This window comes from Heterocephalus glaber, unplaced genomic scaffold (assembly GCF_053883595.1).
Source record: "Heterocephalus glaber isolate CG9 unplaced genomic scaffold, H.glaber_assembly_v1.0 deba00001600, whole genome shotgun sequence".
In the NCBI taxonomy this organism is placed as follows: Eukaryota; Metazoa; Chordata; class Mammalia; order Rodentia; family Bathyergidae; genus Heterocephalus; species Heterocephalus glaber.
Window position 1 is genome coordinate 16,683,010 of NW_028258372.1, and position 17,841 is coordinate 16,700,850.

At 41.5% G+C, this 17,841-nt stretch overlaps 2 protein-coding genes across 7 annotated transcripts in view; one reads left to right on the forward strand and one right to left on the reverse strand.

Annotated features, from left to right (window-relative positions):
* Fam20b (FAM20B glycosaminoglycan xylosylkinase) overlaps positions 1-14,547 on the forward strand; it is a 40,108-nt gene extending 25,561 nt beyond the window's left edge. For 5 of the 6 annotated variants that reach the window (XM_004853367.4, XM_021265361.2, XM_004853366.4 and 2 more), the window contains 3 exons: positions 2,763-2,954; positions 5,485-5,544; positions 10,681-14,547. In XM_004853367.4, coding sequence (XP_004853424.1) covers positions 2,763-2,954; positions 5,485-5,544; positions 10,681-10,912 — 484 coding nt within the window. In that variant the 3' untranslated portion in view covers positions 10,913-14,547. The remainder of the gene's footprint in view (positions 1-2,762; positions 2,955-5,484; positions 5,545-10,680) is intronic. The other variant, XM_021265360.2, reaches the window with a different exon arrangement.
* Positions 13,572-17,841, reverse strand: part of Abl2 (ABL proto-oncogene 2, non-receptor tyrosine kinase) — a 143,720-nt gene continuing 139,450 nt past the window's right edge. The window contains exon 14 of the transcript XR_015444542.1: positions 13,572-16,145. The gene's annotated coding sequence lies outside the window, so the exon portion shown is untranslated. The remainder of the gene's footprint in view (positions 16,146-17,841) is intronic.

Below are 17,841 nucleotides of genomic sequence, written 5' to 3' on the forward strand. Positions count from 1 at the left end.
GCTCCTCTGAGCCACGACTTAATTCTACCTGTGCCTGGCCAGGTGCCTGTCCTTAATAGGAGCCAGCTGTGCTGTTCAAGAATTTTAAAAATCCTTGCAGGGTCAGAGCAAACCTGCTAAGTGAGGACTCTTCTCTTTTTTTTAGCACTGCCACTGTGTTAGCTTTCCATCACTGTGACAAGTACCTGAGATAAATCAACTTAAAAAGAGGAAAGACTTATTTTGGCTCACAGTTTCAGAAGTTCAGTTTATGATTTCTTGGCCACAATTGCTCTGGGCCTGTGTTAGCACAGTAAATCCTGGCAGAAGTACATGGTGGAGGAGGCTGCCAGGAAGCAAAAAGAAAATGAGGCCAGGGTCCCATATCTCTTCAAAGACACAACCTTAGTGATCTAACTTCCTTCTACTAGGCCTCACCTCCTAAAGGTCCTACTATCTCCCAGTAGCACCACATGTTGGCAACCAAAATTTCCACACATGGCTTTTAGGGAGGATACTTAAGATCTAAACCATAATATGATGCCTTTGGCCTCCAAAGGTTTATGCACATCTCAGTATACAAAAGGGATTCAGTCCATTTCCAAGAGTCCTCCAGATTTTAACTTCTAGCATAGCTGAAAAGTCCAAATGCAAAGTCTCTGAGACTCATAGCAGACTTTTACCTGTAAGCCCTCAAAAAAATAAAAAAACAAAGCTGGGTGTGGTGGTACATGCCTGCAATCCCAGCACTCAGAAGGCTGAGGCAGGAGAATCACTGCAAGTTCGTGGCCAGCCTGAACTGCTTAGCTAGCAAGACCGCGTCTCAAAAAAAAGGAAAAAAGAAAATAAAAAAGTTGCATACTTCCAAGATAAAATACACAGAGTAAACATAACCTATTCCAAAAGGGAGGAATAGGAAAATAGCAAGGAGAAACTGGACCAAGACAAGACTGAATCCCAGCAGACTTTAAATCATCCAGCTCCCATGTCCATTATTTGGGGAACATGATGGTATTATGTGGGCTCCAAAGGGCTTGGGCTGCCATGCCCCTACAGCTTTGCTGATTCAGCCCACGTAGCCTCTCTTGGGCTGGCCCTCCTTGCTGCCTGCAGCTTTCCTTAGCAGTGTTCCTATTTCTGGCGTCAGTAGCTTCAGCTTCATACATCAGCCTCTCAGGGTCTGCTTGTGAAGAATGCAGTTCTGCCACATACGATCTGGTCCCATGTGCTTTCCTTTGAAATCTCAGTCATAGCCTCCATGACCCTACAACTCTTGTATTCTGCATCCCTGAAAAATAAACATGGATGACACCAAAGTCTGCCACTCACTAAAGCAGTAGTCAGATCCTCTTGGACTAGAGTAGAGGCCCACCGCCGTAGTGAGTGGCCTCTGAGTGCCTTGATGGCTGGACATAAGAGAAGCGGATCCTAGGGAAATGACTTGCTAAGTCTGTTTGAGGGAGGTTCTCTTCTCAAGTGAATAACTTACACTTTTATACCCTTGATTCTGTAATGGGTGGGGTCTCACTAATTCCTGAGATGTTCTCAAGGTATCTTCCCTATTATATTGGAGCAAAGTACCTGGCTTCTTTTAAATTATGCTAATTTCTTCAGCAACTGTATCCTCTTTGGCCTAAATTTTACACATGCTTCTTTTCTGGTCAGATTGCAAGTTTTTCAAATCTTTCTGCTTTGCTTTTTGCTCCCATTTCTTATGGCTAAAAGCAGCAGTCAAAACCCATTCCACTGCCTGAATTCAGTGATGCCTTGAAATTTCCCTGGATAAACCAGTCTACTACCTTTAAACTCAGCCTCCTGCAAAGTCTCAGCATGGAAAAAATGTAGGCAAATTCTTTGCCAGATTGTAACACAGATGCCCTCTAGTCCAGTTCCCAGTAGAGGCCTCATTTCTATTTGAAACCTCATTAGCACAGTCTTTGCTGTCTGCATTTCTGTCAACATTGTGATCTTCTGAGTTCCCACCAGAATCGCCCATTACTCTCTGCTTCAAGAATTCTAGGCTTTCTCTAGTCTGCTTCTCCAAACTTTTCCAAACTTCTGCAGAGCAGTTCCAAAGGCTTCTGAACCACAACATCAGATAATAGTCATAGCAACTATCTCATTCCTGGTACCAATTTTCTGAGTCACCTTTCCATCCATGTAACAGAATCCCTAAGATAAACAACTTAAAAGAAGGAAAGGTTTATTTCCGGCTCATAGTTTCAGAGAATTGTCATAGTTGGTTGGCTCCATTGCTTTTGGACCTGTGGTAAGGCAGAACATCATGGTGGGAAGTGCATTATGAAGTAAGGCTGCTTACCTCATTTGTTTCCTCTGGGAAACAAAGTGATGGAGAGGCTGGGGTCCCAATCACTCTTTTAAGGGCACACTCCCAGTGATCTAACTTCCTTCCACTTGGTCCCACCTCCTAAAGTTCCACCACACCTTGAACACATGGCCTTTGGAGGACATTTAAGATTCAACCCATATTGTGAGAAACCAAAAGTGGAAATAAGGACTGAAATGTATAATGGTTGTTGGGAAATGGGAACAAAGTGTTCAAATGGGAAGGGGAATGGGAGGAAGGAGGGAGAAAGGAAAGGACAAAGAAAAAAGTGAAAATAAAGGAAAAAAATGAAACAAAGCTTCTGTACATAGGGAGGGGAGGGGGCTTGAGGGGGGAATGGTATAAAATAAAATATTTTTTTAAAAAAAGATTCAACCCATAATAGCCACGTACATTGTTGGCACTCAGTAACACTCGTGGTGTTGCTTGCCTCCAGGTGGGAGTATGATGAGAGCTACTGCGATGCTGTGAAGAAAACATCTCCATATGACTCAGGCCCGCGCCTCTTGGACATCATTGACACCTCTGTCTTTGATTACCTGATTGGCAATGCTGACCGCCATCACTATGAGAGCTTTCAAGATGATGAAGGAGCTAGTATGCTCATCCTTCTTGATAATGCCAAAAGGTAGGACCAGCAGGACTCTCTGTCAGTTTCTATATATAAAAGAAGGATATTTTCTAGTGTATCATGTTATGTAGCTCTTTGTTGCTATAACAAATGCCTGAGATAAATCCACATAAAAAGGAAAGATTTATTTTGACTATTTCAGAGATTTCAGTCCATCTTTAGTTGGCTCCATTGCTTTTGGGTCTGTGATGAGGTAAAACACCATAGTGGAGAGCACATGTTAGAGAAGAGCTGCTCCCCCCATGGCAGCTAACAAACACTGAAAGGGAGGGGTGGGGTCCCAGGTTTCCCTTCAAGGGAAAGCCCCCAGTTCCCTAACTTCTATCCAGGCCCCACCATCTAAAGGCTCCACCACTTCCCAGGAGCACTATATGAAGGCAGCCAGGCTTTTAGCATATGAGCCTGAGAGACCATTTCAGACCCAAACTATAGCAGGTATCCTGGAAAACATCCAGAGCACAGTTGATACAGTATGTCCTTTTTCTGCTTGGGGCCTTTGCTATTGGCACCCATCCTTTTCTGCCCATAAGGGATTTTGGGACTTTAAAAAAATGGAAAAGTGGCCCTCTTCACAGACAGCTGGAAGGCAAGTCCTTAATTTGTCACTACCTACATTCTTCTTTCTCAGCTATGATGCCTACAGAGCATCAGATCTGAGAAGTACAGATTTAATAGAAAATAGACTTTATTTTCTGTTAAATTCATCTGTCAAGAGGTTCATGCAGTTTAAAATTTAATCTGATCAAATAATAGGATGTTCTGGCTTTTTTTTTTTTGGTACCGGGAATCAAACTTGGGTCCTTGCGCTTAATGCAGCAGCCGGCGAAACCACTGAGCTAAATCCCTGGCCCTAGGATGATCTGTTATTTTGGTGGCAGTCTATGCTCAGACTTGCTATCATGAGAACTATTGCATAGTGATTATATATTAAAATACAAATTACTTTTGTCTTGAATAAGGTAAGTTTATTTTATTTATTAGTATTATCCTTTTTAGGCCTAAGCTATTTGGAGAGCACACTATATTTCCACTTTGCATTCTGCAGTCTCCATGGTGGCCAGTTTAGTGCCATACTTTTAGTTATATATAAATCGAATTTCTTAAAATAGAATGCTTCCTTGGAGTCCCAAACTGTTCAGGCACTAAGCCATTACTATTAACATCAGATGCTGAGACAGCTCCTCGGTAAAGAATGCTTGGGTAGCATTAGGACATGATGCCACCATCGTATCTGGAGCAACACATACCTCATACTCTGTGAAAGATGGTGACATTGACAGAAAGTAGTGGACCAACAAACACTGCCTCTCCCTCTGACTCATCACAGCAAAGCAGCTAGTGACCAGGGCTATATTTGTTCCTGAAAATCTTCATCTTTGCTTGTAAAAATGGTTGCTTTGTTTAAAAGATCATATAAATTCTGATATACATAATACTTGGTACATATCAAATTTGTTGATTAGTCTATTCCAGCTGCCTTAGCCTGGGCAATTTATACCTTAGAATGGGCAATTTATAAACAGCAGATATTTGTGGCTCAGAATTCTGGAGACTAGGAGGTCCAAGATCAAGATGCCAGTAGATTCGGTGTCTTGTAAGGGCCCGTTCCTCATAGATGATACCTTCTGTGTGTCCTCACATGGTAGAAGAGGTGAACAAGTTCCCTCACGCCTCTTTTTTTTTTCTTTGGTACCAGGTATCTAACTCGGGTCTTTGCACTTGCAGTGCAGGCGGTGGAAACACTGAGCTAAATCCCCAGCCTCCTCACCCCTCTTTTTTTTGAAAGGACATGAATCCCCTTCATGAGATTCCAAAAGGCTCCACCCACTTCTTATATTAGAAATTATTTAGCAACATGAATATTTTGGGAGGGGTGGGGCAGCCTTTAATATTGGAGGACTTGTACTGTACCAAGGGCTGGCAGACTCTCCAGCCATTAAGGTGTGCTTCCTGGAAAAGAGTGAAAAATTGAGTTCTTCCGGAATCATCTCTATTTCCCTAACTCTGAATTAGCTAGTAACACTTTTATATCTGCTTTGAATCAGTGTTTTCTGAGCCCCTGTGAACAGTTTTTCCAGCTTGAAGCTTCCAGTATACTTTCTTGTGGAGAATAGGATACTGGCAGTTTTGGAGTAGGACAAGTAATGGCCATCTGCTCGTTTGGGGGATCCTAGTATGAATATCCCTTATTTCTCTCCCAGGCTTTCAAATTTAGGGGTTTTCCTATTCTCCTTTTAGTCTGTGCATTCCACACTATTACCATAGTTATGCTCCAGCACCTTGCAGTATCTTGGAAGGAAAAAGGGACCTTGTAAATGAGGTTATTTGTTGTTTGATACTTCAGCACAGGCTGTTAGGGATCCTGTGTCTAATTGGTCATGCCCTGCTTATTTTTAAGTGATTGGAGCTGCTAGCACATGAAATTATCTAGGATCACATTTGGGTTTCTTACAGAATTTGATGCTTTGATGCTAAGCAGGGAAATGGTACTTCCATCTAATTCACCAAGTTTTCATTTAATTTTCAGCTTTGGGAACCCCTCGCTGGATGAGAGAAGCATTCTTGCCCCTCTCTATCAGTGTTGCATGTAAGTTATGCACAGCCAATACATATGCCTGCATTGCCTTCCTTTTTAGGCTCAGGTAACAACAGTACATCCATTTCCTTGACCTTAACACTTCCTAAAGGCAGCCCAGGCTACATAGTTCAGGGCCAGCATAGAGTAAGACCCTGTCTCAGAAAACAGACACACACACAATTTCCTGCTTTCAGTTCACAACCACTGGAGATCCTAAGATGGGGATGAGGGAAGGTAGAGGCAGGTGACACAAAGCACAGAATTCATTTTGAATTTTGAGTGAAAAGAACTTTGTAGTCACCTAGGTGCAGTGGCACATGCTTATATAATTCTATCACTCTGGAAGGCTGAGGCAAGAATATAACAGGTTTGAGCCCAGGCTGGGCAAGTTAGCAACTCATCAAGAAAGACCCTGTCTCAAAAATAATAAAGAAAGGGCTAAGGCAATGAGGAATGTAACTGTATTGTATACCTAAAATGTACCAATAAACTTAATGGAAAAAAAGGGGAAGGCTAAGGATACAGCTCAGTGTGAAAGCCCTGGGTTCAGTCTTAGTACTGGGGGAAGAGGTTTGTAGTCCATGTAGTAAAACTTATCTATGCTTGGCTTCATATCAGTATAATCAACCTCTTCTTATGCTAACTATGCCCCTGCAAAAAACCCACAAAAACCCCAAAACCCCTCACCAAATCATCTAAAAAAATCTGTATTGCTGCATCTGGTTTACTTCGTGATTTTAAATCCTCTCATCACATAAAACCTGGGATTTGCGTATCTCAATTTGAAATTGTCTGAACTAAAAGTACATTTTTCACAAGTATTTAATAATTGGGGGTCGGGGATTTAGCTCAGTGGTGCCGCTGCCTGCCTCGAAAGCGGAAGGTGCCGAGTTCGATCTCTGGTACCAAAAAAAAAAATTAATAATTGGGTTTTTTATTCATTAAGTTTATTGGTACATTTTAGGTCTACAATATGATGACATTCATCATTGGAAATTTGTACCTTTACATGATGTATCTTGGTTCTTATTTTTTTCCCCATTCCCCTGCCCTCCCTTCACCCACCTCCACCCCACCCACTTTCTTTCCCACAGAAACAAAGACTTTGTTTCTGTTTTTTCCTTTTCTCATATTTATCCTCTCCCTTCTTTCCTTTCCCCTACCCCTCCCACTTCCCCTTCCCCTCTAGACCTTTTCTTCCTATTCACATTATCTATTTTACATTTTGATCCTTATTTACACTTTTAGTTTCTCACACCAGAGAGACTATTTGGTATTTACACGTGTGTCCTATTTATTTCACTTAAGAGTATTGCCTCCATGTGCATCCATTTAGCTATAAATGTTTCTAGTTTCTTATTCTTTATGGCTGAGTAGTACTCCATTATATTAAAAAACCACATCTTTATCCAGTCTCTAGTTGATGGGCACTTGGGCTGTTTCCAAGCTTTAGCTATTATAACTATGCAGCTATAAACATGAGTGCACATATATTGCTGTGGTATGATTCCTTTAGTTCTTTTGGGAAGATACCCAACAGGGGAATAGCTGGATCAAATAAGACCTCTAATCCTAGTTCTTTGAGCTATCTCCATACAAATTTCCACAGTGGTTGCACCAGTCTACACTCCCACCAGCAGTGGAGAAGGGTTCCTTTTTCCCTACAGCCCCACCAGCATTTGTTATTGGTTGATTTCTCTATAGCAGCCATTCTTTCTGGAGTGAGGTGGAATCTCAGCTTTGTTTTCATTTGCATCTCTCAAATGACCAGTGATGTTGAACATTTTTTCATATGTTTATTTGTTGTTTCTACTTCTTTGTCTGAGATATGGCTGTTCATTTCAGATGCCCAATTTTGGACTGGATCTTTAAATTTAGGAGGTCTTTTCTTTTTTGGTACCGGGGATTGAACTGGTCCTTGCACTTGCACAGCAGGCAGCGAAACCACTGAGCTAAATCCCGAGCCCTAGGAGGTCTGATTTCTATAAGTATTCTAGATAGTAGACCTTTGTCTGAGGAACTGCTGGTAAAAATTTTTTTCCCACATTGTGGGTTGTCTCTTCACTCTGTTGTTGGTTTCTCTTGCAGTACAGAAGCTTTTTAATATGATGAGATCCCAGTTATTGATTCTTTGTGCTAGTTCATTTGTGACTGAGGTTTTGTTCATGAAATCTTTCCTACACTAATGTCTTCAGAAACTATACTACAAATCTACTGTGATAAAAACAACATGGTACTGGTAAAGAAACAGACCCGAGGATTAGTGGAACAGATTAGAAGATTCAGAAACAACTCCAGACACACTCAGCCACCTCATCTTCAACAAAGGAGCCAAACACTCTCACTGAAGGAAAGATAGCCTCTTTAATATATACTGCTGGAAAATTGGGTTTCAACTTGCCAAAGACTAAAACTAGACCTATATCTCTCACCATGTACTAAAGTAAAATGGAAGTGGATCAAAGATCTAAACATTAAAACAGAAACACTAAACCGACTGGAAGAGAGGTTAGGTAGAAGAACTCTTGAGGATGAAACAGAATTTCGGGTTTGAGGCCAGCCTGGGCTACAGAGTGAGTTCAAGGCTAGCCTGGGCTGTCTAGCAAGACCCTGTCTCAAAAACAAAAAACAAAGGGGCTGGGGATTTAGCTCAGTGGCACCTTGCCTCCCTCGCAAGGGCAAGGTCCTGAGTTTTGTTTTGTTTTTTGGTACCGGAGATCAAACTCGGGTCCTTGTGCTTGCAAGGCAGGCGGTGGAACCACTGAGCTAAATCCCTGGCCCAAGGTCCTGAGTTTGATCCCCAGTACCAAAAAAAAAAAGTGTATATTATTAGCAAACAAGGAAATTGAAAAGTAATTCAAGAAAATAAGATAAAGACTAGGCTCTAAGGAGCTCCTTTTCAGAGCAGATTCCTGGTCTGATTTTAAAGTGTGCACATCAAGAGTCAGCTGGGATTCACCTTGCTTGTCTGCACAGAAAAGCAGGCCCAAGAGTACCACTTAGCACTAGGCAACTCCTGGGCACATTCATAGCATGTAAGGCTGCCCCTTAGAGCCATTGCCACCCCCCTTAACTCACAGTTTACCAAGGCAACCCTTGTCTTCATTAATAATTGGGAAACTGGTACAGATAATAAAAAATTAAAGATGTTTTTGTATTAGTATTGTCAGCCTGATCCAGTCAGGAGATAGAAAAGACATAGTGTGTTAAACAGGGATGTTTTATATAAAGAATTATTAAATTTTAATTTAAGAGTACCGGACAAGGAAATCAGGGATGAGGGAGAGTACCCAAGGACAAACTTGAAGTGGATCCCCTGCCCATGGTGGAGTTTGGATTTCAGTGGAGAAAGTGCAATTCAGCCCATCAGATAGGAGTGAAGTTTGCCGGTTGCAGGTGCTGGGCAAGCTGGAAGCAACCTCCATAATGCACGAACCTGGTGTCATGGCCTACAGAGAGCAGCTACCCAGTAGGAATCTTCTGTGCTGCAGGCGAGGCACATCTGTGGGCCTGCAGAATGAGTAGAGGGTTGAGAGCATGCACTTCAAGGTTGTGGTTTCCACATCAAGAGAACCTCAGGAAAGTTATCACCAGTCCAGGCCAGGGCTTCAAGGTTACCAAGGGGCCTGTACCTTCTGGGAATGTGGGTTGGGCACAGTTCTGTTGGATGACCTCCCATCTTTACCACTGGCCCACTATGCAGTATGGTATGTAGTGGAGACCCCCTTCCTCCTGCATTGTCCCTCTAATGAGAAAGCTTAACAAGAGAGATGCTTTTAAAGCAATTCTGTCTGTTATGGCAGGTCTTATCTTATATTGAAGGGTAAATTCAGAGCTAAGAGGCAATAAAGTGACAGTGTAGTCATACTGGGCATTTGTGTTAGAATTCAGAATAAGAAAACTCCCGAAATTTTTGCTTGTCCATCCCTCCTATGCTTTACGCAGAGAACTATCTTCCTTTTTAAATGGTTGCAGAACAGGCTCAGAGTCAGACATTTCTGCCTACTTAGTAATTTCTGTTTTACCCACCAGGAGGTAAGAACTTTTCTTCTGAGATAATAAAAGGTTCTCTTTACTGGTATCTTAGTCTGTTTCATGCTGGTATAATGGAATACTACAGACTGGATAATTAATAATGAACAGAAATGTATTGGCTCGTAGTTCTGGAAGCTGAGAAGTCCAATATCAAGGTATTAGCATCTACTATGTCATCACATGGCAGAAGGCAGAAGGGCACAGAGACGAAATGAGGGGGCCTGTTTCACATCAGCATCAGTTCCACTGAGAGTTCTGCCTCATGGCCTAATCACATTTTAGAGTCTCATCTCTTACTGTTTTTTCACAGGCAGCTAAATTGCAACATGCAATTTAGCAGCTGGTAAAATTAAGGAAACCAAGAGTGGTGGTGCATGCCTTTGATCGAAGCATTCTGGAGGCTGAGACAGGAGAATCACAAAGTTCGATCAGCCTGAGCTATGTAGTGAGTTCAAGGCCAGCCTGAACTATGTAGCAAGACTCTGCCTCAAAAAACAAAAAAAGCCCAAAATTAAATTAAAAAACAAACAAAATAAGGAAAACAGCCTTAAAATAATTTTCCTATGTATGATGTTAATGGTAGAAATTTTTAAAATTCAGAAACATGAAGAAATTAAAATTACCCATTAATATGTAAAGAACACTCCTTTTAGCATTGTAGTGTACTATAATCCTATAGTCATTCTAATCTTGCACACACATTCTGTTTCCTCACAGCTTTGGAGTAAGTGTGTAGGTCTTTGTGTATGCCTCTGATTAATTACCCAGAAAAAGCATAAATGTATCAATGTGACTTACTTATAATACAGAATTCTGAATAGAAATGACTTTTTAAATTTAAAATATCTTACATAGCCAGATGTGGTGGTGCACGCCCATGATCCCAGCACTATGGGAGATTGAGGCAGGAGGATTTCAAGGTTGAGCCTAGCCTGGGCAGTTTAGTAATTTGGTAAGATCCTGTCTCAAGGGCTCAGTTTGAAGGCCTGGGTTCAACCCTCAGTACTGTCAAAAAAAATTTTTTTTAAACTTTTGTGTGCCAAGCAAATTTTGAACTCCATTTGATAGTGAGAGCTTTTATGTAACTTGTACTAAAACTTTTTCTTCCAGCATTCGAGTTTCCACTTGGAACAGACTGAACTATCTAAAGAATGGAGTGCTAAAGTCTGCCTTAAAATTTGCCATGGCCCATGACCCCATCTCCCCTGTGCTCTCCGATCCTCACCTGGATGCTGTGGACCAGCGGCTGCTGAGTGTCTTGGCCACCGTGAAGCAATGCACTGACCAGTTTGGGATGGACACTGTGCTAGTGGAAGACAGAATGCCTCTCTCCCACTTATAATTCTCAACACAAAATAAGTGAGACTTATTTTTACAAAGATAGAGAAACAGCACAATCAATTCCAAATAGTATCAGATGGCTTTGGAAGTTGTCAGCAGCAAATTTTGGTAGTAGAGGACAGGTTGGCGTTGGATGTCTGTGGTGTTTTCTGAAATAGAAACTAAGGCAGACATATTTCAGAGCATGAGATGTTCCTGCAGAACCACCTTGACTTCCTCGGTAGTGGCCCATTTTAGCAGTGGGTATCGGCGTTGGTCAGTTTTAAGTCCCATGCCAAAGGACAAACAGAAGTGTGACATTGGATAGGTGGATGCTGCAGTTGCTTCCAAGAGTGTGTTTTAAGGTGAACCTTACAGTCCTTTCTCCACACTTACGGATTTTGTGGAAACACTTTACAATTTCTTGTCTTTTTTTTTTTTAACCAGGACTACTCAAATTGGAAAGCATACTGCTACCCACAGAGTAGCAGCAAATAAAACTTTGCATTCTGTTGAGCCAAAATAGAACGCTGTATTGAAGGGGGATACATTTGTAAGATAGAATTGGTGGGAAGGGCAAAAGCAGGAAGATATTCAGTATGTTAAGCAGTTGTGTTGTATGGTTTAGATGATTTTAGAGGAGAGAAGAAGAGAGACACTCAGAACAAGAATCAGCAGAAAGTTAATTCCCCTGTGATTAGGATCTAAGGTATGTAAAAGGCAAACATGACTTGGTACGTAAGTAAAATCTGCATTCTCTCAGTTGTGTCCAAATTAATCAAAACATTGTCTCTAGAGAAAATATTTTTACAACCCAAGCATGATTCTCTTATGGAGACTGATTTTCCCTTTTGCTTAAAGCAGTCAGATCCTTTCTAAATTAACAAAGCAAACTGAAATACTGCCTTGAATAAGAGTCAGGTTGTGTGATCTCTACAATCCTCATTTCACTTCTGAAATGAATTTCCATTTCGTTTCTAAAGTATTTGGTCATTGAAGACGCTGTTCCCAGGAGATCAGTGGCCCTGTTTCTGCCTTTCTTGTAAGAAAAGGCAGCTATGCCACAGGAGACAGTATACACCCTGCTGGCGGATAGACCTAGTTTCTGAGCCATGCAGAAGACTGGAATCAAAGATATTAAGCCTTCTAAGCCTTGAAATTAAGGGAGTTACCAGAAGTAGCCTTAAGATTTTGATTTATATCAAATCCTAATTTTATCGTTAGTCTCATTTGTAGTTAACACTCTCGAATTCATGTTGCTAAAACATAGGCTTAGTACTGTGTTCTGGCAAAATCATCCTGACATGTAGGCAGCTGCAGTAAATTATAGGGCCAGAGGGGACAGGCCTGGCATGCCCACTTGCCTGTGCACTCGGAGCTGTGTGTGTCCCTCCTGTGTCTTATCCAGATCCCATTTCATTTGTATTTCTGTCAATTAGAGACTAGTATTTAAACAGTGTAGTTGAGCAAATTTAATGCCAGTTACCTTTGACCACTACCCTTTCAAAAACAGCTTTGCAATTCATGCCCCAATTTTCTGCCATTGAAAGATAACTGAGTAACTTGTAACTACTTTAAAATAGCATGAAATTAGGAAACCATTGTAATCTTTATAGACATTTTGTGGTGGACATAAGAATGGCTGATTTTAAAAAAGGGTATTGAATTTAAGAAGCAGATACTGTACAAAACATTCAAATAGTGTTAACAAAAGAAGGCATCGATTCCGATTTTAAGGCCACTTGCTATGTGTGTTCAGGGAAATTCACAGTTCAGATTGAGAATACCTTGGTTTAGTGCTTCCCTGAAGCTTCTAGGAGCCAGCTGGCAGAAGGGAGTACAAAGGACATCAGTCAGTTCTGCTCTTCTCAAAAGTGTTAATTGAAATAAATTATGGTTTAGTGTTCTTTCAGACACATGTTGCCTTTAGTACACCACAACGAAATGAGTAAGAACTGTTCTCAGACTGGGAACTTCCTGAGGCCGAAGGCAGTAGATTCTGCTAAGGGGGAAAAAAACAGGAAGGAGATTTGTTTGAAAAATGCTTCCTCCACAAGCCCAAGGTCCAGAGTTTGATCCCCAGTACCAAAAAAAGAAAGAAAGAAGGAAGGAAGGAAGGAAGGAAGGAAAAGAAAGAAAAATGTTTCCTCCTTGCTTGAAAGCATTTGCAAAAATGTATCATCTTATTCTTTTCCTTACTACTTTAAAACTCAGAATCTTAAAAGGTACTCAGATTCACAGTGGTTAAGTTAGACCTAACACACAGCATACATTTATGTTCTAAATTAGGATTGGTTTAAGTTAGAAAAAGTGTTCAGATGAATCTTGGAGAAAACCAACCCTAAGCTTACAGTCCTAAAATTCAGAAACACTAAGTTCTGTGTGAAAAAAAAGATACTTAAAAAAAAATGTTTAGTAATGCTGTCCTCTTTTAGTTTTGTTTATTAGAATCTAGCTCAGGCTGTTACAGCCAAGTCATTGGAGGGTTTTTGGTTAGGTATGGCAGCTGAACACCTAGATAGATGTGGATACCTTTTAATACTATGAAAGTAGGAAAATCAGAACTGATTTCCATTTCCTGTTCTACTTCTTCAAAATGTGTATTTTGAAGTTTGAATGTAGATATTTGGGTGTAGAGATTTTGTTTTAAAACTTCTTTAATGAGGCTACATTGTGGTTTAGGGAAAGGGGTATAATTTTCCGTGCTGAACAAATTAATACAATCTAATTTGCTCAGAGTATTGTTCAGTATATTTTGAGGCATTTATCCCTGTTTGCACTCAGGGTTAATATGTCAAATGAAATTTAAGAAGAAAATGGAGAAATTTAGGTGTATTTATTTGCATAGTATTTTGGGAAAGTTGAATCCCATACATGGCAGTTTTTCAATGACACCTGGGCACAGCATTATCTTCCAAAGAAGTCTATCTTTTCTTTAAAACACAAACTTTGGACTCCTCTTCCCATACACCATATTCCTTAGCCTCCCTTCCCAGCCCTACCTGTCACCTCTCTGGGTTGGCAGAGCAGGCTCCTCAGTGAGCCTGTACGAGTTCTCCGTGAGCTTGGGCTTCAGGAAACATGGGTGAAGCTGTACATACTGATAAAGGTGGATATGTGTTCTACTAAGGAGCATGTATTTATTTTGACACAGAAATACAGACATCACAGAGGTACTTGAAACTGTTAAAAGTTCTCTTTTCAGTCCCTGTGAGTGGACTGTAAGTGACATAAAGACAGCACATACCTCCTGGGCAGCTCTGGTGAGCCAAGTGGGCCTGAACCTGACTCTGAAACTTGCTCTGGGAGGGAAGCCAGCTTGGCTGCCTTCCATTCCTTAAGCGGTGAATAGTCTGGGTGGTGAATAAGGACTGGGTACCATACTGTCACAGATTTTTTGGAACCAGAGTGTTCCTCACAAACACAAAATGGGCAAACTGGGAATAACTTACTGGGGAGCTAATTTATTTGCTTAAAAGGAGGTGTAGAAATCACTACCCTCTTGTTTGATTGCCAAGGATTTCCTCTCAGAGCTGTTGCACAAGTAGAGGTACTTGGTAAGACACCAAATAAGAGACCCTCAAATTTCTGATGTGTTCTGTGGGTTCCAATTCTGAAAAAAACAATAAAGATTTTAATAAATATTGAGATAACGTCTTTTTCTATTAATCCTTTCCCTCTGCCTTTCAGGATTTTTCCAGTGTTTTCTATTTCAATTTCCTACCTGTTTTATAGGGGGCAAAAGATTACATCTTTTGTTCCCACTTCAGCTTTCACAGGACTTGCTTCTCAGTATCTGAAAGACAAGACTAAATTGCCTCACCAGTCTTCAGAAGGTCCATACAAGGTAATAAGTGTACCAAAGCTTTCCATGGGATCATTCTTTGTTGCTTTTGTGTATTCAGTAGTTAACTCCACCCATGCAGCTTCTTAGTGGTAAAGAATTATCCTAAAGAACTTGTCAGCATAGTACTATGCAGTTGAGGCAGGGAGAGAAGGTCGGGTGCCCTGATCAGAATTCTTAGAACACCTTGATTTTTAATTTGTGAAGTGGAAACCCAGCACCATGTGCCTCAGGCAATAAACAGAGTTATTTTTGCTTGATTTGCAGAATATTTGCCAGTTTTAGTCATTTGTACTGGAATATATGTGGGAGGATGAAACATGGTCCGTGTTCCTCCCTGACTCACCACATACACATTCTTTTGCAGGCTGTACTTCAGGATTCATTTGCTTTCAAGCAGATCAGATTGTTGTTAGTACTTGAAAAAGGTAGCTGGGAGTACGGGGAATGAGGTTCTGTTCCTGGGTAGTTTGACCCACTGTGTGTGCCATAAAATTGATTTTTAGCAGCCGTCATCTTTGTCTTGTGACATAGACAATGATCATAACCACTGGTTTTCCATTGGAGAGGTTTTATAAGGTAAGTTGTAGTATAAACCTCAAGGAAAAATGGATTGAGTCACGGTATGCGAGGTGCTTGGTCTTCTATAGACATTTGGGTGTTGTGTGAGCTGTGGATGCCACCGAGGTGGCAGGGACTGTCCCTTCCCTCAGCCTCTAGTCCTGGCAGAGAACTGCTTGTGAGGCACCAAATGCTTTGGGAAGGATGTAAACTACTCACCCTGGAGATGAGAAGGGAAGAATCATGGGGTTAGGGGAGGCAGCACCTACATTAAAGAGGGTGAAATCAGTCCAGATGTGACCCGGGGTGTGTGTAGAATCCCTGATTCCACACACGAGAGCCATGTGCTTAGGAGATGCAGAGCCTCTGGGCCTGGGTGTGCCCTGTTGATGTCTCAAGTGCTGTGCAGCACAGATGCTAAAGGAACTACAGGCAAATACACGAGCTGTAGAATATTCATGCTTGTATGAATATGTTTTACATTCCAGGGTGATTTAGAATAGAGACTTGATTTGGAGCCAAAGATTGTTTTCAAGGCAGATAGTTCTGCCTGCCTTCAGTGAGGCTGGGGAGATGTCTTTTCTAAGCTAGGTTTCATTCAGATGACCTCAATAAAGGTGTTGTGTGCCCATTTTCTCTTAGATCCTGCTAAAATGCATATTTTGGTTCCATAGGTCTGGAGGCTGAAATTCTGCAGTTCTGATAAACTCATGCAGTGCCACACTCCAGTGTCATCCAAGTGATGCTTGGTGAGGAACTTAGCTGCCTGTAGTTTTCCTAACAGCCTGTAGATGTCCGTATCATCCATGAGGTCTTGCTCCTAGAGTTATAGCCATTAGCCTCCAAGCCCCTGTGAATGAAATGTAGGTGATTTACTGAAATACCTAAGAGATTACTTAGAACCTGATGTTTGGATTTGTTTTCCTGTGGGCTGACTCTGGTGAAAAAAAAGTTTATCTCTTATTTTTTGGGGGAAAAAAATGTCTTGAAGTCATTTTGGTCCAACAATTTCCCAGTTACCTGCTTACCATAAAAGGCTAAATCTAAACCAAAACATTCTTTACAAGAATATTGGCAGGCGTGGTGGTGCATGCCTCTAATCCTAGCACTCGGAGGCTGAGGCATGAGGATCACTGTGAGTCAAGACCATCCTGGGCTACATAGTGAATTCAAGGCCAGCCTGAACTACATAGCAATACCCTGTCTTAAAAAGATTTCCACAGTCTTAAAACTTGGATTGTTTTTATAACCTATTACTAGTAATTTTGGGGGTGGTGCTAGGATTGAACCTGGGACCTTGAGCATGCTAGCAGGTGCTCTACCACTGAGCTACACCTCATCCCTATTATTGGTAAGTTTATCACCATAAATTCCCCAATGAACCCAGTATTACCCAACCCTCTTCCAATAGGCTGTTTTATATATTACATAAACATGAAAATGAAAGTTAACACAAATTGGGTGTTTATGATGCACTCAGGTCATTTCATCTTCACAAGGTGACTATTCAGTAGGTGGGGAAATCGAGGCATGGGGCAATTTACTAATACCCAAACTCCCACAGACAGAAAATGGCAGAGCCTGTTCTGTTACTCTGCTAGACTGCCACTTAGGCTCAAATAAAATTTGTTGAGTAATGTTTCAATTTTCAGTAAGCACATGGTGTGTTGGCTTTCTGTTACTATACTATCTGAGATAACCATAAAGGAAAAGGTTTCTTTTGTTGCACATTTTTGGAAGTTCCAGTCATGATCTGGTGGAACCATTGTTTTGAGGCCTCTGACAGCAGGTGGGGAGGGAGGTGGGAAGTAACACTTGATGGTGGGAGTGTGGGACAGAGCAAAAACCACACCTCATAGCCAGGGAGCAAAAAAGAAGAGAACACATCTCTATGATCCCCTTTGTGGTCATAACCCAAAGACTTCCCACTAGGCCTCATCTCTTAAGTTTTCATTACCTCCCATGAGCACAAAGCTAGTGACCAAGCCTGTAATATGGGCCTTGGTTGTGGAGGGGACACTGAAGATCCAAACCATAACACAGTGTGTTCAGAGTTAGCTGTCCTCTGAAGGGTTCCACAAGATTCACTGCAAATAATGCACTGATGCTATCGCTGCGGCTCCATGGGAAGTTGGGTTTCACTTTTGGACACAATATGTATACATAACATTACTTTTCAGGTTAACTTTTTTTTCTTTTTGGGGGGGTACCAGGAATTGAACTCAGGACCTTGTACTTACAAGGCAGGTGCAGTGCCACTGAGCTAAATCCCTGGCCCTCAGTTAACTCTTGTGTCCTAACAGAGGTGCTTATATGGTTTTGGAGGGCGATTGAATGAAAGGAGAGAGAAATTTGGTGAGCTGCTGAGGTTGGAGCATCCCTGGCATTGAGTGTGATCGACTGGGTGAGCAGCAGAGGCAGTTTGCCTGTCATGTTTGTGAGGCATGGTGCTAGGATTCACCTTTCTGTCTGGAGAGCCTACCTCAGAAGACATTAATCAGGTCCTCTACCTTTCTCGCCAGCGGTTTCCAACTAGGACAAGGTCA